The sequence below is a fragment of the Protobothrops mucrosquamatus genome, unplaced genomic scaffold (assembly GCF_001527695.2).
Source record: "Protobothrops mucrosquamatus isolate PMUCROS unplaced genomic scaffold, P.Mucros_1.0 scaffold1358, whole genome shotgun sequence".
In the NCBI taxonomy this organism is placed as follows: Eukaryota; Metazoa; Chordata; class Lepidosauria; order Squamata; family Viperidae; genus Protobothrops; species Protobothrops mucrosquamatus.
In genome coordinates, this window is record NW_015387551.1 from 319,061 (window position 1) to 341,368 (window position 22,308).

The 22,308-nt window shown below is 37.3% G+C and overlaps 1 protein-coding gene across 1 annotated transcript in view; it reads right to left on the bottom strand.

Moving 5' to 3' along the window:
• Positions 1-22,308, bottom strand: part of LOC107292489 (glutamate receptor-interacting protein 2-like) — a 108,192-nt gene that overhangs the window by 63,375 nt on the left and 22,509 nt on the right. Inside the window, exons 8-9 of the mRNA XM_029285156.1 lie at positions 6,232-6,379; positions 3,122-3,291 (exon numbers count right to left, since the gene is read on the bottom strand). Of these exons, the coding sequence (XP_029140989.1) occupies positions 3,122-3,291; positions 6,232-6,379 (318 nt within the window). The remainder of the gene's footprint in view (positions 1-3,121; positions 3,292-6,231; positions 6,380-22,308) is intronic.

Below are 22,308 nucleotides of genomic sequence, written 5' to 3' on the forward strand. Positions count from 1 at the left end.
ATGGGAAAGAAAGTCCTTAAAATATCTGAGTAATTTTTTTGCTTGGCTTGATGTGCTTCAACAGGTACACTGAGATATTTGCACACTGGCTCATATAGCTTAAATACTAATTCTAATAATACTGATAATACTGATAATACTGATAATAATAGTAATAATAGTGATAGTGATGATGATGATGATGATGATGATGATAATAATAATAATAATAATAATAATAATAATAATAATAATAATAATAATAATAATAATAATAATAATAATAGTTGGAAGGGACCTTGGAGGTCATCTAGCCCAACCCCCCCCCGCTCAGGCAGGAAACCCTATACCATTTCAGACAAATGGCTGTCCAGTCTCTTCTTAAAAACTTCCAGTGTTGGAGCATTCACCGCTTCTGGAGGCAGGTTGTTCCACTGGTTAATTGTTCTCACTGTCAGGAAGTTTCTCCTTAGTTCTAGATTGCTTCTCTCCTTGATTAGTTTCCATCCATTGCTTCTTGTCCTGCCTTCAGGTGCTTTGGAGAATAGCCTGACTCCCTCTTCTTTATGGCAGCCCCTGAGATATTGGAACACTGCTATCATTTCTCCCCTCATCCTTCTCTTCATTTGACTAGACATACCCAATTCCAGCAACCGTTCCTTACATGTTTTAGCCTCCAGTCCCCTGATCATCTTTGTTGCTCTTCTCTGTACTCTTTCTAGAGTCTCAACTTGTCTTCTACTTTCAATCTGATAGGACTCATTTTTCCTGCACTTTCAAAACCACAGGATCAGGGAATAATGAAGGTGAAAGGGCAAGTTTAACAGCACCTTTGAGGAAATATATTTCTCTTATGTGAACTTGCAATAAACTTTCCTCTTGATAGTTTAAGGCACATCACTCTTCTGTTGCTTACATAAGGTCAGTGTAAGTGCCACTGAATTAAAGAGCACATATTTCTCACTTTCTGTTTCTTATTATGGATTAGACCAGTGTTTCTCAACCTTGACAATTTTAAGGCATGTGGACTTCAACTCCCAGAATTCCACAGCCAGCAATGCTGGCTGTGGAATTCTGGGAGTTGAAGTCCACATGCCTTAAAATTGTCAAGGTTGAGAAACACTGGATTAGACAGTGAACATAGCTTGTACTATTTCATGATAAACCTAGAAATCGCACAGTGGACAATCACTTGCAAAGAGCTTACTCACATTGCCAGAAGAGGCTTAATAAATACAATAGATAGTCTCCAAAAATGGGAACAGAAGCTCCTGATATTATCCATGGAAATTACTTTAGGTCAAAGAATGTAGTATAGCTACTTGTCACTGCAGTGTCCTTTGTCAGAGAGCTAGTCCTTCACAACACTGGTACTCCATAAACTGTAGCTGAACGTTCAATTTATAGAGAGTATCTCATCCATGAAGGATGGTTATTAGAGTGTGCAAAATTAAAAGAGTTGGAGTTAAACTCATGACTAGAAGAGACAGCCTTCGCAAGTTTCAGTTGTAAAACAAGACTGGAAAATACAACCCAGGCTGAAACACTTGCCAGAGAACTTAGTCACATTTCTTGATTGTATTCAGAACAACTTTCATAAAATCGCCTTCCAAAAATCTAAAAAACCTTCTCTCTAAACAACATCAAGCTAATCCTCATGAAGTGTTTCACTACTCCAGAAAGAAGGTGTAGTGTTAAAAAACAAAAGGAATGAAAAAATGAGTTTTAAAAAAAATCTGTGATCTTTCACTTAAACATTTCCCTCTAAATTTGCTTTGGAAAAAGTTCTTTTCATGAAGAGTTATGGATCCTTGTAATACAAGCATCTAGAAAACCACTCTTTCCTCTATACATTTGAAGGCTAGAATGTGAAAAATGCTGAAAAGCCAGGCTTACCAGCTCATTTAAAAAAATGCTGTTATTTAGGAGGTACTTGAGATGAAGACACTTTGATGATTTACTACAGAACGTAAATCTGTGTTTAATTATGTTTAGAGGATTATGAATTGTTATAGTCATAGTTTTATGCATTAATGCTGAATGATGATTGCTTTTATGACTAGTGTGTTGACACTATTTATATATTGCTATAGGCTATTTAGAGTCTTAATGGCTGAAGTGGCATGGAAGCTAAACAAACAAAAACAACAGAGAGGTTTGCACCCCGATCCCAAGACCTTTTCAAATTCTGCCAATAGATGGTGATTGAGGATAGCGACACAATTAAGAAAATCACAGATCTAGATATATTAATCATACTAGCGTTCATCAATTAATTACATTCACATAAATGTGCATGTGAATAAGCATACAGTTATGAAATCAACAGCATGCTTTGTTTTTAGAACATACATCTTGTATATGGACATATACAAGGTAACAAGCTGGACATATACCTTGTAACACATGCATGAGAAGGGCCATCATCACCTCAGTGTTTAATTATTTGAGGTACCTTTTACCTAAACTATTTTTTTTTTACAAAGAAATAATCTAAACAACCAAACAATTAAAATGGTCTATTTGATCTATTCATTAGCTTGGCCCATGACAGGACTGGCATTGGCAATTCCTTCACTAGTGATTTACAGTGATTTGAGAACATCACTCAGCCATCATTGAAGTATTATAAATCCTCTATCCATCACTATTATTTTGGCACGGTGATGGTTGCTTGATTCTAGAAGACACTAATTTAGGGTTGCCAGGTCTGCTTCCAAAAAATAGCAGACAAGCGGGGGGGGGGGGGTTAAGTAGTAAAAAAAAGTAGACTGTACAGCTTTAGATTACGTACCATTTCATCATAAAGCTTTTGAATAAAAAAATGTCCACTATTTTGTGAAAAAAAATAGTGAACATAATGTGAAAAAGTGGACTGTCCACTCAAATAGTGGACACCTGGCAACCCTACACTAATTTCCCAAAGTAGAAAATTAATCACACCAATCCACAAGCATGAATAAAAGGCGAGGTTCTTGGCTCCTCTCAGAAGATCTTAATTTTGTTTGTTTTTTTTTCAAAACTGTACCTAATGTCACATTTCTGTGTCATTAGGATGGTGATGGATATTTCCCGCCCAGAAATACACATGCCCCAAAGAAACAGATGTGTTTCATATGTTATGCTCATCCATGGCACATACCTGTATCCAGAGACTTGAGGGGAAGTCTACTGTGGTGAGCGGGCAGAATCTCTAACTTGACATTTTCTGATGTGGCTGCTAACAGCTGGCTGGCCTCCAGCAAGGAGCAATGCTCTGTGCTAGTCCCGTCAATGGAAAGGATATGATCACCTACATGCAGAGCCCCACATCTGCCAGAGAAACACACAACCACAGGCATATATTGCAGTCACCTGTGGTTAAAAGTAGAGTGATTCAAAATCCATCAAAGTCACACAAAAGTTGATGACTTTGCATCATACATATTGTTTGCCTACAAGAAACGGGTCTAAATCGACTTTGGAGTAAAATTTTTTTCCGTTTTTAGGTCGAAACTTCAAAGGGTCAACTTTTTTCGGTACTCTCTTGTCTCTAAAATAGTACTTTCTTTCAGTCCAATTGACTTGATGTCTATTGGGAAGGGATTTTTAATTTCCCTTATAAAAGTATGCCAGTTTACTTTACATAGAAATACGCAAGAAACAAAGGGGACCTTTTAAATTAAAAAAAAATTACTCCGGGCTTGCCCTGATTTCGTTTTGTTCTTTGCCATTTACCATTGTTTTTAATAAAAGAGTTTAACTTGTTTGTGAAGACTATATTTGTGCATGACATTTGGAAGAATGTGGTACCATATATGCTCCCCTATACAAAGGGAAAAGTAGCAACAGCCGATATAAAATTACAGGAAAATCAGTTTATTAAGTGTGCCTGTTAAGGTGTTTGGCTAAACTCTAGTTGAAAGATGACAGTGAATACAATTTCAGAAAAGTAGCGCGGCATTGCCAAGCAGGTGCTGTGCAGATCACAGTTTTGCTCTTCGGCAAAGTCACTGTGGGATGTTATGAATGCGAAAAAAGACATTTATTTATTTGTTGATTATAAAAATATGGAATATGACATAAAATTATTATGGAATATTTGGCTGATGGAGTAACCTGTATTGAATGTTACTTGACTGCTGAATGCAATAAGAGGTGTGCATGATATAAATTGTGCAAAAGGACTTAATAAAACAAGGATGTCAGTTCACAGAAACACACTAAGGCAGTGATGGCAAACCTTTTAGAGACCAAGTGCCCAAACTGCAACCCAAAACCCACTTATGTATCGCCGGGTGCCGAGTGGGTGTCGCCCACTTGGCGAGCACAGCTACAGTGGGCTTGGCAGACTGGGTGGGCGTGGCCACTGGATGGGTGTGGCTGCTGTAGCCATGGCAGATTGGATGGGCATGGCCAGGGTGGGCGTGGCCACCTTGATGTTGCTTATGGGGAGGGACACCTGTGGGAGCCAGGCAGGGTTGGGGGAGATCCAGGGGGTCTCTGGCGGATGGGATGGTGGGCTCCCCAATGGCGGCTCCAGGCTGGCTGGCCTTAGGCCAGTGATGGCGAACTTTTAGAGACCACATGTGCACGCGTGCCAGAGGTTCGCCACCACTGCACTAAGGAATCAATTCCCCTTAGTGTATTTATCATAGTATAAGGAATGCTCATAGAGACATTTCAGCTATTAGTTAATTACTAATGTAAATTTGTATACAGATAATGACATATGGTTGCCTGAGAACATGAGAACTCTTATAGTGAATGTCAGAGATTGTATGATACAATAAGGAATATGGATCTGAGCATTTCAAATATAAAAGTAGTTGCCTGAAAGGGAAAACTGAGTGAATGACTGCAAATTGCATACAAATAACAAAAAAAGCAAAGGGCTGGATCTGATACTTTAGGAGGAAGTTGAAGCTGAAGGGAAAATGGATAGAGAAAGAACAGAAAATGTTGGTAGAAAAGCAATGAATAGCAGGCTTGTTACAGAGAGAGAATCCTTGTTGAAAGATGAAAAAAATGGCTTTAAATATAGGAGTATGCCTCTACCCATTAAATGCGGACAGAAAGATTCATTTAAGATGCATGTTTAACAAAAGATAAGGTCAAAAATTGAAGGTCGAGAAATGAACCTGAATTGAGTACAAAAGGAGTGGTAAATACAAAACAAGTATATCATGATGGTTTAATTACATAGAAAGAATGAATGACAACTAAATTGTGAAATACATTTATGAAATAATGAATAGGTCAAAAGGAAGAGAAAGACAGAGGAAGCCTGTGGTTGAATGAAGTAGATGACATCCTGAGAAAAATAAAAACAATAGTTTAAAGAATAAAGAGCAACACATAAAGCCCTGTATAACACACTGAAAACAAGAATGATTTGCAAGGCTAGAAAGGGAGGAACAGGAACAGTGAAATGTAAAATTAGATTTAGCAAAATTTGTATTGACTTATATAATTCCTTCAGTTTAATTGGTTTTATATTTCGTTTTGGGGTTTTTTTTGCAGTTACATGTCTTGCCATAAAAGGGAGTAGTGTGCAGTTACCTTTCGATGCAATAGATAAGATTTTGGAGAACTAATTAATCTGTAAGGGTTCATATTAAAAGGTCAACATCATATTGCAAGTTTAACAGGGTTAATTTATTTCTGATAAACAAACTTTAGTTAACATTGAACAGCAGATATATTCTGTTCCCAATAATATTAGGGCTTTTCTTTTTTTAGATGTTTCACAATACTTATAAAGATGGTTTCCACTCTTGAAATAGTCTGAAATATATACCAGAGGTTGGTTTTGAGTGCTGCCATTTTTCTGGATGAACTGGAAAGGGAAGTATTTGGCATGGAAGGGACAACCTTCCCTCAGATGTGCCCAAGATAAACTCAGTTCCTTAAAGCCCTGCATTATAATTCTAAGGTTTTCACCGATATAGGCATGAAAGCCAGCTGGGAGGCTTTGGGCCAGTCACTCTCTCTCAGCCCAACCCACTTCACAGGTTGTTGTTGATGGGAAAATTGGAGACAGGAGCTATGCACATCACCTTGAGTTGACAAAAAATATAGATAGGGTAGAAATCAAATACACAAATAAAGTTTTTCCCTTATGTATGAAATGTAGTTTGTGCAGAGTAGCACTTATACAGTGCTGCTTTTTTCAAGCTTCCCCAGACCTCACCAGAGGAAAAAAATTTCAAACAGAAATAAATATTAAACCAAACATATCTGGGAGAACATAATCACAGTTCAGCCTCCTACCTGTCTCCCACACTAGCTGGCTTGATCCTCTCAATGATTATGACTTGCTTATTCCGATGGGTGTTCACTGATAATGTGATTCCCAGGGCAGAGCCCGGAGCCTTTGCAATTTCCACTAGCAAAGGGCCTGACGCATTGGCTACCATATCTATAAATCAAAAATCTGTAAACCTTAATTAAGACGAATCGAAAAGGGTTGCCCTTGTAGTTTACCCAATCCACCCTTATGGTCGTCAAAAATATTATACGACCTGTATATACCAGTATGTCCTCAGACCTATAATACATCTTATATTATGATATGTTAGAAATTGTATATGACTTTAAGTCTTTAAGTCCTGTTTGATATTTCGTTTGTACGATGTAAAGTCAACCTCTAAAATCTCTATGTTTGCAAATGTCCCTTCTCAGTTACTGCTTAAAAGATCTCAATGATCAACCAAATGAGAGATAGACCTTAATAGGCAGCCCAACCCAGCAAATGGAATATTTTTTAAAAAATAATTATAATTAATAAGTATAATTAACAGTATACATTATACAGGACCAAGTATAGCTCCAGGGCCAAAACCAGAACTTTATTTCATTGTAAACCTGATGTCTGAAGGATTATTGCCCCATCTTGGTGAGGAACCATTTTCTAATAGGGAGTACCTATGGGGTACTTTGTGACATTTTTGCAGGCATTCTGTCATCTCAGGAGAAAGAACAGATGTATTCTACCTAATATCCATGCAAAGTATTCAAAGTTGTTTATGTCTATTCAAAGGCTAAAATAGAGCACACAAATAAAAGGCAAAGTCCAGACAGTGTGTGAAGGTTTGTTGTTCAGTCACTAAGTCTTGTCCAACTCTTTGCAACCCCATGGACCACAGCACACCAGCCCCCTCCATCCCTCACTGTCTCCCTGAGTCTGCCAAAACTCATACTCACTGTGTCTATGACATTAACTAACCCTCTCATTCTCTGCTGTCCCCTTCTCCTTTCGCCTTCAATCTTTCTCAACATTATCAGGGTCTTTTCCAATGAGCCCTCTCTACTCATTTGGTGGCTAAAATATTTGAGCTTCAGCTTTAGTATCTGTCCTTCCGAAGCACAGTCAGGGTTGATTTCCCTCTAGGATGTGTGAACAAGATTTGGGTAATTTCATTTCAGTGTATAATAATCACATGTCCTATTTGGCATCTCTCTTGACATGATCTGGTATTTTGCTTTACTAAAAGCTAAATGTTTAGCTTGACTAAAAGTGCTTACTATTTGCTTTTAGGAAAAATATTAAAAAGCTTTATTATGTAGCTTTGGTAAAAGCTGTATTCCACCCTGGATTCTTTACTAAATACTGGACCCTATCAACAAATGCTTTTACTATGAAGCATCTATCCCCACTACTTCACATATCTTAAAGGAACCTGAGAAAGTGAGAACATGATTTGTATCAGAGAGATTGTATTCTCTAAGCTATGTTACACATATACACAAATGTTTCTCACAGCTTTTTAAGATCTAATAGTACACCCCAAACATTTAAATTATAATTGGAGCATATCCCATTTAGGCTTTAAACAAATCTAAACACATTTTACTAAACTTAGTTAAATATCTGGAGAGAAAAACACACCAAACTTTCACAAAATGTATAAGTGTACCTAAATCTAGACCAAGTAGTTGTTCAGAATTAACAAAAATTATCTTACATAGATATATGGATTAATAGCAAAGAGCATGCAGCGGATATTTTGGACAATTAACCTTAGTTAACAGAAAGGAATGAAAGCTTTTACAATTTAAGAAACCCTACCCATGGAAATGGTAAACTAGCCTCAATTATCTGACTGTTAGTAGGATTGCCATGGAATTAACAACATTACAGTAAAGGGGATCTACATGATTCTGTGCATATGCAGGACAAACATTTCTAGAACAGCTGGATCTGGTTTTTAAAAATTGAAGTGTTCACTTATTTTAACCTCATTGTAATGCAGTTTACAAAAAGGTAATCAATAAATATAAATCTACTAGCTGTACCCGGCCACGCGTTGCTGTGGCTCAGTCTGGTTAAATGGAAAAGAAAGAATTGGAAATTTGGAAATCGTAAATGGATCGTAAATCGGAAACATTGAAATGGAATCGTAAAATCGTAGCGTGTGTTGCTTTTACGTCCAACAGATGGCGCTGTTTTTCAAAAAAAGCATGTTTTTACCTGTCACAGGTGTGACATCTATATAATCTATATAAATTAGGTATATAAAAACATGTGCATATTCAAATGCAACGTTGTGTCAAAATTTCAAAGCAATCGATGAAGAACTTTCAGAGATTTAAGATTTTGAACAAACAAACATTTACATTTTTATTTATATAATGTTTCCATGCTCATTGGAGAATTGTTCACCTCTGAAAATAGCAGTAATTTCTGCAGCTTGATATCTATATAGTCAACCTCTATTTTTGACTATCCAGATACTCGTATTTTTCAAAATCATTCTTTTAAAATAAAACAATCATTTTAAAACTATGACTTACAAGCATTGCTCACCTGAGGCTGAAATATATCCAAGCAGTACACACTTAAAAATTAAAAGATTAATGACTGGCATTTATTAGTTGTCCAGTATCTTTCATCAAACTAGCAAATATATTCCGTGATAAGGAGCTGCTTTTAGAGAGAGAAAAAGAACATTCTTCATACAGCAAATGCCTATCTGATCTCTGACAAGGTAGAAGAAACCATCAGAGAGAGAGATAGGGTTTATGAAACTGCTATTGCAATTAATATTGGTAGTGGCAAGTCAGCCAGATGTTTAGACTGGATTTGGCATTTTTGTCTACCTATCAAGCCCTTGCAAAGAATCCAAGACAGGCAAATGTTCTTGTTTGATGATATTAAATGTATATAAGGAATATAAGGAATTCCTAGTAAAGCTGCCTTTTGCAATTGACTGATGGTGATTTTGTCAATGTTAATGGCATTCAAGTGTGCTCCAAATATTGTGGGATTGCACCCAAAGCATTCATCACTAGTGGCACTATTTTTGTTTTCTTTTGCCTTAGTTGTTCCATTTCTGCTTGCAGGTCTTTGTATTTTGTAATTCTCTCCAGTTCACCCTCTTCTATTCTGCTTTCATTAGGTACTGCCACATCCACATCCAGACTTTTTTTATTTTTCTTATCAACAATTGTTAATTCTGCAGTGTTAGGTGGCAGATATTTGTCTGAACTGTAAAGTCCCAAATGAAGCTTCTCCATTTTCAATTACTTTGTGGTTTCACCAATTTTTGCATGCAGGCAAGTGGTATTTCTTGCAGATATTCCAAAGCATCTTTGTTGCTACTTTGTTTGCCGTTGTTTGCCATCAGTCTGTGTGAACTTCTTGTAGCAATTAACTAGATGGTCCACTGTTTTTCAGCTTCTGGGCGGAGGCAAGTGCATTAGTCATACTTACTCATGGATTCCAACATTCCTTTTTCCCTTTTAATAATTATTTGTTATTTTGTGATATTACTTTTGCCTTGCTCTTAGCTGTTTGAAACCCATTAAATAAGAACTCAACAATGCAAGAGCATTTCTCCCAACCATCTTGAGTATACAACCAACAGCACAGGGACAATATTGCTTAACATCTACCACATATATACTGGAAAACAAATGTAGAGTTTTCTGCTTGCCAAAAAGTCTCTTTCTTCAACATACGATATTTATCTGTTAGGTGCGAAATGCAAAAGATGCCAACACTGAAGCTTCTGTTTAAAAACTGCAGCTTACATAGAATAGCTCAAATGAGAAATATAAAAACTGTTGATTCTACAAAGGGATAGGGAAACCTAGGAAACAGACTTCAAAGTCGTCAGACATTTTCATTTCCCCCAGCCAAGAGAGACGCCGTCTGCTTGGAAACATGCACAACAGCAACTCTGCCAGGAGCAGAGAAGAATCCAAGTTATCATATGTTGCTGACATCAGGAAAAGCTTCCAATACACCTGATAGGCCTCTCCCCACACAATGACTCCCTTCATTTAATCAAAAAGCAAAAACTGCACACCTCTTTTGACCACTAATATTTATTCCATTTTAGGAGCTTTTCCAAAGCTGATATATTAAGTATCACCAAAAAGCTTTGTGAGCAACGTCTTTCCTTTTTCACAAAATCGGAAAGTTTTGCTTCTAACTTTAAACAAATCTGTTTAATGTGAAATGCGGACTGTGATGTATATTCTCTTCACTAGCTAGAAAGTAAAAAGCAGCTTGTACTATTGGCAGATGGTAAAGACCCAAGAAAAGGAATAGAACTGTGCACCAAAAACCTATTATAGTATGGGAAGTCAGTTCCCCAGAGAAGGAAATATTAAAAGGGCAGGAAAATATATTTCCTCAAAGGATCTTAAAGAGGCAGAAAAGCATGCCCAGTTTTCTTAATAGCCCCAGGTCTCCTTCCCCCAAGCAGAAACTAGCTCTGTACAAATGCAGATGTAAACCATCCAGGAAGGTTGGAAGCCCCAGCTAGAAGATTAAGAAGACAAAGAAACCTAAAATCTACATACTCCACCCAAAGTCTAAGACAGGACATAATAGGATTAACCCACAGATGCCAAAGGGCACACACAGACACAGGTCAAAATACATGACACAGGAAATACAAAGCCTCAAAACAGGAACAGGAAGCAACTCCAAACAAAAGGCTCCAGAGGGTATAAAAACCCACTCCCTACATGTGCTCAGCCCCTTTTTTTCCTCTCTTTCCTGCCAGAATCATCTTCCTGTCTGGCTCTCCTCTTCAATAAACTGCAACCTTCTTTCTAAAGCAGTCCCCATGTTGTTTATCCCCGACTTGGACTGAACTATGATGAAGACTTTTCTTTTAACAATTGCTTATTCCTATAGAAAGAAACATGATTTATTTTGGTTCAAGCTAAAGTCTATGTTGGCTCTGCAGCTTTTGGAAAGTGGATTCTTACCTTTGAGAAGAGATAGATCTGATACGGCTTAAATTCAGTTCTATAAATGCAGAATTAACACAGAAAACCAATACCAGTTTGAAATAAATATTTTTTTTAAAGTGGGACAACAAAACAAAATATCTTGAATCTGTATCTTTTGATTGAAAAAAAGGTGAAACGGAGGCGTTATTTAGCATGAAAAGGTTCCCATAGATACGCCAGCAGCAATTAGGCCCACGAAAAGTAGCAAATTCTAAAAGCATTGTATTTTTCTCAGTGGCGCATTCTGACACCAGCAGTACATAAAGAAAGCAAAAATGTCTTGACAAGACCACATGCCATTGATCAGCACAAAGTAGAGCACATTTTAGTATGATTCTTATTGACGCGCTTTAGCCAACTGATTGTTGATCCAAGAAGTGGCCCAATTAAAATGTGGCACTGTTGTAACACCCTGGGGTGAGACATCTGTTCCCGCTGAATTAACAGCACACACACACACACACACACAAAGGCAGAGATGAACAACTCTTGGGCAATTTTTTTTAAAAAACTCACATACAGTAGCAGCAGTGAGTATAATTCATGCAGAAGTGATCAATAAAGGAAACTAGCCTCTGAAAGGCTAATAATATCATGAACAAAGATATTGACTATGCTGAAAGAATCGGAGAGTGCTTTACAAGCAATGAATGTGGCCTCTCAGCATTATTAGGCGACAGGAGACCGCCTGCGGTTCACAAAAGGGGATGAGGAAAAACCTTAGCAGATGAAGCCTTTTGGCAGAAAGATCATATGAAAAGCAAAGGAGAGCCTGAAGGAGACCAAACTGGCTTCATCAAAAATATCTTTTGCTTCTTAAAAAAAAAAAAAATCTTTCAACAGTGAATGAAAGCGATAATTTGGACCAGGAGGGAAAGAGATAATTTTTTTCCCCACTTTTCTTTCATATCATCCATTTGCTGATTTTTACATCTAAATTAATGTAGTTACACTTCAAAAGGCATCTAGTAAGAACACCTTGGAGCGTTTAACAGGCAGAAAAGAGGGAAGGGGAGGGGGGGTTTTAACCATGTCCTAATATGCATTATAAAAGCTGTTTCTAAATAAGTTATCAGACAAGAACCAGGGGAGAATTCAGTGATTCCAGAAGGTGTGAAAAATGCCTCTCAATTGGTCTCATACTCAGAATGGCAATTAAGTTCAGAAAATGGATTCATGGATTCCCTACCCATCTTAATCAACATGCACAGGAATGACATTTTCCCCCCACTAAAAGCTAGCATATCTACTGGGAGGGTAGTTAATCCTTTTTGTAATCTTCTCTAAAATCATCCGCCACATGATGAAGTTTAGGAGGACAAAAATGAGCATTTGACCAATGAATTGATCCCCAGAAAGAAAGAAAGGGAAAGAAACTTTGAACTCAGGAACCCACATCTAGTACGGCTTTGATATTAAAGGAAAATGATAAAGAGCACAAATGATCTTTTGATCTTTCTGAGTCACTCATTTCCCAAACCAAATCATTTCTTAAACAAAATAAAATAACCTCCACTGCATTAATTGCTATGAGACAAATTTCCTGTTTTGCAGAAAAGGGATATTAGCCGAACACAGCTTTATTTCCGGTCCCTGAAAAATAAAATGGTTGGTGACAGGATGGGTTACAATTTCTTCATTGACATAAAAGCTACAACAAGCAGGCAAGGAATGAATGAAAGTTTATTTTCCAGAAGGTGGCAATATCCTGTCCACAAAACTTCAGAGAAAAATCAATATTTAATGGGGTCATTTTTCCAGTGGCTGCTGATTTCAGAGCCGATGCAGGTCAAACCTTTGGCTGACCTAGGCAACCTAACAGCCAGCTCTGGTTTCAAAGGAAGCAGTTTCTTGTTCTCATTTCTCATGGTCTGCTTGCCTTGCTTATGAGTTGCTCTCCTCAGACCTAGTTATCAAATGACCTAGTTATCTACTTCTGTTGCACATTAAGCTATCCATCTGTTGAAAGTGGGATTATCTGTGTCGTTTGGCTTGAAAGAAATGCATGATAGAGTCTAAGCTTTGACAAAGAACTATTTTAATGACCCAAAATGATCCAAATTAGTTTTGAATGGGAACTAATGACCAGAAAATCTCCTTGGTGTGCTTGGAATGTTGAATCGAAGCTGACTCACGCTGATTTATATTTAGCTTGTGATCAATGCAGAATTTTACACATTTCCCTGTTAAATTCTACCTTTAATCACTTCAGCCTGCCTAGATTCAAGACTGCCTAGATCTTTTTGAATCTTATCTCTGTTTTTTAAATGATTAACCACCATTTCCAATTTTGCATCGTTTGGAAACTTCATAAGTGTTCCCTCAACTCCTTGTCTAAGTCATTGCTAAAAATGTTGAACAGCTCATGATCCAGGACAAGACTTCATGGCTCTTCACTTGATACTTCCCTACAACCTGAAGTCATCACGGTGCCATCAATGAGCATTCTTTGGTGTGGTCATTCAGCCAACTATGTAACAAATGTATCGCCTAACCCATATTTTACCATGTTATGCAAGAGGATATCATGAAACATTTTGCCAAATGTTTTTCTATGAAACAGATATCCTGTATCTGTGGCATTCCTTTGCTCTGTTCAGCTATTAACTCTATGAAAGGAGAAAAGAAAGTTAGTCTGGAATGATTTGTTTGCACACACCCATGATACTCTTGTCATTTGTAGTGTGCAGCTGTCCTTAGCCAGTCTAAATATATGTAGTTTCCTGGGTCCCCCTTCTTCTGATAGATTATCAACAGCAATTCTGCAATCCATCACCATAGTTCCTTTGGTTCCTTCAGTTTTAAAGATCTGAATTATTTAAATTACCCACCTTCTTTCTTAGGTAATAGTAAGCTACAGTTCCCTTGTTCCCTGTTGGCAGAATGACCAGTTAGAGCAGACATGTCAAACTTGCGACGACACGTGATGTCATGTAACGTATCGGAACTTTTTCCCCATTGCCGGCAATGGGGTGGGCGCAGTTTCCTCGTGACGTGTTCGGCCTGTGGGCCATCAGTTTGACAGCCCTGAGTTAGAGATTCATTTATCTCCTGAGAGAAACCAAATGCAAAGTAGGAATTAGGAAATTCTGTCTTCTCATTGTGGGAAGTCAGCTCCCCAGAGAAGGAAATATTAAAAGGGCAGAAAAATATATTTCCTGAAAAGATATTGAAGAACCAGAAAAGCATGCCCAGTTTTCTTAATAGCCCAAGTCTGCCTCCCCCAAGCAGAAGCCAGCGCTGTACAAATGCAGATGTAAACCATCAGGAAGGCCCCAGCTAGAAGATCAAGAAGACAAAGATCTAAAATCTGCATAACCCACCTGAGACAGGACATGGTAGGATTAACTCACAAAGGCCAAAGGGCACATCCAAACTCAGGTCAGAATACATGACACAGGAAATAGCCTCAAAAGAGGAACAGGAAATAACTCCAAACAAAAGGCTCCCTACATGTGCTAGTTCCTTTTTCTGTCAGAACCATCTTTCTGTCTGGCTCTCCTCTCCAATAAACTACAACCTTCTTTTTAAAGCAGTTGCCATGTTTATTCCCAGCTTGGATGATCCAAGATGAAGACTTTTCTTCCAACATCATCATCACCTCTTATAGAGTTACTGCTTTCTCACAATGGGATTATGCTCATTTTGGCTTTCCATTTATTGGTAACTTACCAAATGAACTCTTTTTGGTGTTACATATACTGTATCTCACAACTCTCAGTTCATTCTGAGCTTTAACTTTTCCAGCAAGAGTTCCTACACCCATTTATTGTCCTAAACGTAGAAAAAAAAGCAGAGCAATTTTGGGGCAAAAAGGACAAAAAATGGCTGAATGATACATGTACAAACTGTTTGACACTCTGTGATTCCTGGGTGATTTTTTATTTACCTATTGTTGCGTGCATGTATTTGCAAATAAAGCTTACAGCTATGGTGGTACAGTGGTCAGAATGCAGTATTGTAGGCTAGCTCTGCCCATAGTCAGGAGTTCAATTCTGACAGCGCTGAAGGTTGACTCAGCCTGCCATCCTTCCAAAGTTGGTAAAATGAGGAGCCAGATTGTTGGAGGCAATATGCTGACTCTGTAAACATCGTAGAGGGGGCTGTAAAGCACTGTGAAGCAGTATATAAGTCTAAGTGCTATTGCTATTACTATATCACTGCTTGAGGAAAAAAAGGGGAGGTAAAATGACACATTGCTGTAAAAATGGAAAACTGGGATATAAAAGCATTAACGGAGCTCCTTCTGCCTTCTCTAATAACGTGTTGGGTGACTGCAGTTAATGAGCTACATTGACCTTAAACTGGGGTAAATGAACTGCAACCTCAAGGCCTTAACCCCTCTTTTTTTTGCAAATTGGTTTTGGAGATTGCAACTGCCAAAAATTGGGCAAGTGATTTCTCAAGTATTTGCAGGCAGGAAATAGATGAAAAGTACCTCCTTCGGGATCTAAAATAAGCTTAACCACACAGGTCTAAAAACTAAACAAACAAACAAAAAATCAAGCATCTGAGAAAAAAAAACAAAGCAAGAAGGGAAATCCTGGCAACTTGTTGATAACCACACCAACTCTGCATTGCTGCTGTTGCCTTTTATGGTAAAAAAAAAAAAGCTAAAGCTGCTTTGGCCCCAAATGGCTGCTCATCTAAAGTTGTTAAATCTTCTGAAGGGATGAAATGTTCATTCCTTCCCAGCCCTGTTTAAAGGTGATATAATTTAACTGTTTTTGAAAATATATAAAGGGGAAAATCTATATGGGATAGAGAGAAAGAGACACAGAGCAGAGTGTTAACCCTTATAAGCATATAGAAGAATGTTGTTTGTTCTTTTATAAATCAACTCAAAACCAATTTACATATGGTCTGGATTGATTTGATTCATAACCACACAGCTGGGTCACCAAATATTTGGAAACAATTGATGTCAGTAAAAACATTGTGTTTTTTTTTTATCTAGAAAAATAAATAATGAAGACAGAATTGATGGTTGGAAATGAAAAATATGAGCTTGTCAACATTTGGAGAGGCATCTTCCTGGTGATTCATTATCACTCTTATAATTTGTCATTGCTGTGATCCCATTTCAGTGATTTTGAAGAAAACAAACATTGGTTAGCATACAGCAAAAAAATGCTAATAAAATCTTACATTTGCTTTATATGGATGATCTGATGCTTTATAGAAAATAGAAATCAAAATACAAATTTATATACATGTATACAATTTTAAAAATAATTAGTAAAATTTAAAATCTCCTGATAACAGATCAAATCATCTCTAAATATTATTCATTTGCACTTCATCTTAGTCACTTATCTCATTCATTCCCTCTAGTTTTAGATGCAGCAAGCCATGTTTCAAAGTAAGGTTTACTTCAATTACAATTACCCCAATTGGTTCAAACAAATTTACATGCTTCCAAAGCAAGTTAAATTACACAACGATAATTATGGGCACAAGACAATTCTCTTCTGGTGATACGTAGCGACATGTCTGTTCATTCAGAACTTAGATGCTTCAGTGGGCCATAATCCCAGATAAATATGAATAAGTTTACAGTTCATGGCTCATTCTTTCACTCTCTGCAATAATCTTCAACCCAAAGAAACCCCATTTTTAATTTTTGTACTTTTTTAGTCTGCTTTTCAGAGAGAAAAAAAATGATACCCTTCCAATTATCAAAAGAGTGATGGATCTTCCTCATCCATCACTCATCCATCATGTTAATATATATCTAGCCACATAGCAAATACTCTTATAAACTTAAGGGCAGGCCAATATTTACTATTTATTCATTTCATTTTATTTATTTCTATACTACTACACTCCATATGACACAAGATGCCTCAAGACCGGTGGAAAACACTGTTGCTTCCCTTCCTAATACAAACAAACAGCAGCCAGAAAACCATCCTTTATCTTGCAGAGGTAAATTTATCTTTTGCTTTAAACCAGGGGTAGTCAACCTTGGCTCTTTTATGACTCGTGGACTTCAACTCCCAGAATTCCTGAGCCAGCTAAGCTCAGGAATTCTGGGAATTGAAGTCCACGAGTCATAAAAGAGCCAAGGTTGACTACCCCTGCTTTAAACTCTCCTTCCATGCCCTCAGCCCACAACTGCTTATTGGCTGGATTTACACCGTTTGCCATCTATTTTGCTCTCTCATTTCCCAGCCGACTCCCAGCAGTGCAGTACAAATTCTTTCCTTATGAATCAATAGAAAGAAAGGTTAAATAGGAGCAGGAATAAAAAACCCCTAAAGTAATGCTGGAACTAGATTTCCAGCTACAGCCTTCTGTCATGACTAGGCACAATCAATACCAACCAGATAAAAACCACAGCAATTAGCACAGTTTTCTAGCAAACCATAGAATAATTGATGGTGCATTGGAAGTGCTGTTTCCTGATGATGTCATGTATTGTTTGGTTATAAAGCGGAAACAATCTTAGTCTTTTATGCATCTCACATTCCTGCCACATTTGAACCTCCACCTCCCATGCATCATAACCCCAGTGAAACATGCCACATCCATTGATTAAACATTTTTGACATGTTGCCAAACTTCCTTAGCCCATTTAGCTAATAACATTTTTGAGTCAAATGTAAACAGTAGTTTAACAATGGAAAAAAGGAAAGTGTTGACCAATCTTTTTATCCATTCTCATTTCTTAAGTGGGCATTTATGGTGCATGGTTACCACACATAAGCAAGCTAAGGATTTAAACTTCTGCTTCATTTCAAAATGCAAATAAATTAAGCCAAACAGAGTCAAGCCAAGTTCATGTTTGGATAGCTCTATCCCAGATACATGTATTTGAACATATGTATGCATGTGCATATAATTTCTATACTCAACCCTTCATTTTATTTCTTCATTTTATATGTATAAAGTTAAGCAAAACATAATGTGAGCAAACATTTTACACCCCCTTACACTCAGGGAGAGAATTTCCCTGAGGAAGGGCTCCAACACAAGTCCAAAAGCTCAGAAGACTAAATCTCTGATCCCGGTCAGTGACCCAGATTGGATCCTGGAACATTACCCTGGGACCCATATATTTGCCTTCATTTGTGAAACATTTTACTGTTCCTCAAGATATAGAAAAATCATAACAAGGTGGTAATAGTTTAGTTAGTGAGTCAGTAAGTCTCTATTCCAGATCAACAGTCTTGAATATGCAGCTGGAGACAATAGTTCTCCAGATCATTTCTGCTGATTAATACATGATGTAGGGCTTTCCCACAAGCATATCTTCCAATTAGCTCAGTGCATCTTTTCTTATTATAGCTTTCTCACTGACTACTTTGCTTCAAACTTGATGTAGCATGCAATCGTTTTCTTATCCCAGGGCTATTCTGGGACTATACATTGCATATAAATTCCTAGAAATTCACATGTCAGCCACCTAAGGTATGGGAAAAGAGTTCTACAATAGTTTATGTCATTAAAACTTGATGCATGTATACAAGATGACATAAATTATCTTGTAATTTGGGTGGCCATGTAAATGTATTTAATAAATAAAATAAAATAAAAATAAATATGCTGTTTGCATAAAATACCTTAACACAAATATCAATAAGGTATTTAAACAAAATTATATACAATAAAACTAATAAAACATTATAAAACAGTATATTAATTAATAAACTCTAATAAAATCATGAAGGGAATAGTCAATTGAGGCATATCCTATAATTTAGAATATCAGATACAAATGTAGAGCAGAAATTATCTGAGAACAATAAATGAAAATACCCTGACCACTTTTTATTTTAAAAGTGAAATGAAATAAAGTTAGAAAGAAATACTTTCCAAGGCAAAGTGTCTGAAAGGTAGATAAATGAAATTTATTACCTCACCACTAGCAAATTCTTTTCAGATCTTTTAAAAACTACCAGATTCCAAGTCTTTAAAATCCTGATATATATATTTCCCTATCCATATAGAGGAAAATCATTTAGTTCAAACACATATCTGTCATAAATCAAAGATATCTGGTTCAGCTCTAACCTTCATTCTTGAACTAGAATTTTTTTTTATTCTTTTAAGATATAGATTTGAGGCTGGTTTGACACTAAGTACTTAATTTGTGTCCTGTGAAGGGTGCACCTAGAGAAGTTGAAAGTATTCATCCATAAAGATATTGCAAAAAGTCAAATGAAAATAAAACTGGAAGAAGGATGAAGAAAGAATCTAATTTTAGACCTGAAGATCATAAACCTGCTGTAATTCTGCTTCACAAAGCATACCCAGTTAACTTGTCAAGCTTCACATCACTAGTTCCTCAAATTACACACACACACACTCACTCACATTCCCGTATTCTCCATTAAGCTTATACACCAGAGTTTCTAACAGGATACTTTTCCTTCATACTCAACATTTCGTAGCACATAGCTGTGTCCCAGAAAAATGCCTATTGTGCTCCAGCTCAAAACTTAGAAACATGAGAATAACCATTACTCCATCCAGAAAATGGTTTTTTTTTAAAGCATTACAGTAAGGTAATCCATGTTGGCCAAAACATAAAAACCAGCAAACTGAAGAAACATCTGTGTTTACAAGGGAGAAAACAAAGAAAGCACTCTCTGATGTGCTTTCCTTTAGTAAGCAAGTTCGGATCATTATCAAGTAACTCTAAATAGCATATACGAATTAGGCTGGTATCTTTCCAAACCTACTCCTAATGCTCATTTTGTCATTGCTTTCTGGTTTCCATTATGTAGCATTCTTTATTTCCTCAACTCCAGAACTAATTTCAATTCCAAATTAATTTCAGCTGAATAAAAGCAATGATACAAAGGAGAAAGCAAACTGGATTATATTGGTACTATAATACATGAATACCTAGTTCTAGGGTCCAAACTGAGACAACATACATTTTGAAAGTGGAAACCCAGGTTCTTAAAAATCAGACTAGATTATTTTACATTTACTTTGGCAATTTATACCCATTCCGAAGGAAAAGCTCACCTCCTTTAATGTGAGCTGTGTTCATTCCCCCTCCCCCCCCTTTGGCTGTTCAAGATGACATCCTATTGAAGAAACTGAAAATTAAGGACAATTAAGTTGATATTGAGGGAAGTTAGCCCAGAGAAGGAAATATTAAAAAGGCAGGAAAATATATTTTTCACCAAAAGGATTTTTAAAAGCATTTTTTGAAAAGCAGAAACCAAACCTGGCATCATCTCTTTGCCCCAAGCAGGAACCAGCCCTATACAAATGCAGATGTAAGACCATCAGGAAGGTTGGAGCCAGGAAACTCAAGAAAGACAAAAGAAACTCTTAAGAGTAATTAGCCCCATCCCCAGGGAAGCAGATGACTTTTGGGACATAATAGGACTAACCATTACCATCAAGTAATACCAGAGAGGCACACCTGGGCTCAGGTCAGAATACGTGACACAGGAAATAGCCTCAAAGTTCATGCCACAGGAACAGGAAAACTTCCAAACAAAAAGCTAGAGAGGGTATAAAAAGCTACTGGCCATGTGCTCTCTCCTCTTCTTCTCTCCTCTGCTCTTTCCTGAAGAACCATCTTTCTGCTTCTGCAATAAACTGTAACCATCTTCCCAAAGCAGTCACCATGTTGCTTATTTAATAATAATAATAATGATAATATTCCCGGCTTGGATGAACCAGGATGAAGACTTACTTCTGACAATATGATGTGCAAAACAACAACAGCCCAGGGTAAGATTTCAGCAGAAGGCTTTCCCAATGCTGTAATATTTTTTTATTACAAAAATGTAAGGGAAAAGGTGCATTTGTTTGAAATGCAAACTATCAACTGGAAAGGTTTATGACTCCTTTGAAGGAATGCAAGCGAGCACAAAAAGTGCAATTTAGTCTCCCCCCCCCTCACTACACTTCATAAGGAAAACCTTCTTTATCTGATAGGCAGGTCTTCTTCTTGGCATCAGTAAAGGGGCTCTCCTCTTTCTGAAGTAAATGCAAGTTCAGAAAAGAAATTTTCCTCAGAGGAAGAATGGGAGTACTGATTCCATGTCTTACTCCCTACTCCACTCCTAGTGGAAATAATTTTAAAACTGCTGCACACCAACTGAACAATTTGGTTTTCCCTTTTGATTAGATAATAGCTTAATATAACATTTCTGGTAAAGGTTTTTCCCCCCCCACCCTACCTTAACACGGTGGTTAGAAATGTTCACAAATTGAAAGCTTCTATGGCAAAAAATTAGAATTTGTCCAACTTTAGAGCTGGAGAGAAACATTTGCATGTTTTAAGAATGTTCCATTTGGAAGAAAAGCTCTATTATCCCTGATCACTAGAAATGTTTTGAGGCCAATTTGATTTATTCTTAGTGTTAAATGGGCACCATAAGTGGGCATCATTAGTCTTTTCCTTCTGTGGCTCAACCTTAAGCACGGGAACGTGGTTCACATGATTTGCCTGCAAAGAGAAAAATGGACTTTAAAAATAGACATTTGGGGTGGGAGGTGGGGTTGCTTCCTTCTCTAGGCAAGGCACTGCTTTCTGAAACAGTTCACTGATCTTCTTCTACAGCCTTTTTGGGCTCAGTGGTGGCCTTACATTTATCATCTCTTATTTTGTTCAACATTTTCAGTAATAACTGCTTGAAATTGCTGCAAGGCTCGAATAGTTTTTTTGTCTTTTGAAACATTTGGGGTTGGGTCTTGATCTCCATCAGCAGTGGCTTATACAGCTAGTCCTCAGCCGAAAACTACAACCGGGACCAGAATTTTGTTGCTAAGCAAGATGGTTAAGTGAATCACACGCCATTTTATGACTTTTTTGTCACAAGTTGTTAAGTGAATCAGGCAGTCATTAAGTGAACCCCGCTTCCCCTATTGTCTTTGTTGGATGCTGGTGGGAAGTTCGCAAATGGCGATCTCATGACTCTGGAATGCTGCAGCTATCATAAATACATGCCAGTTGCCAAGCACCTAAACTTTGATCTAGTGACCCTGGGGATGCTGTGATGGTCATAAGAGTGAGGACTAGTCATAAGTCACTTTTTTCCAGTGCTGTTGTAACTTCAAACAGCTACTAAATGAATGGTTGTAGGTCAAGGACTACCTGTAACACAAACACAAGCAGAAACTTCTTCT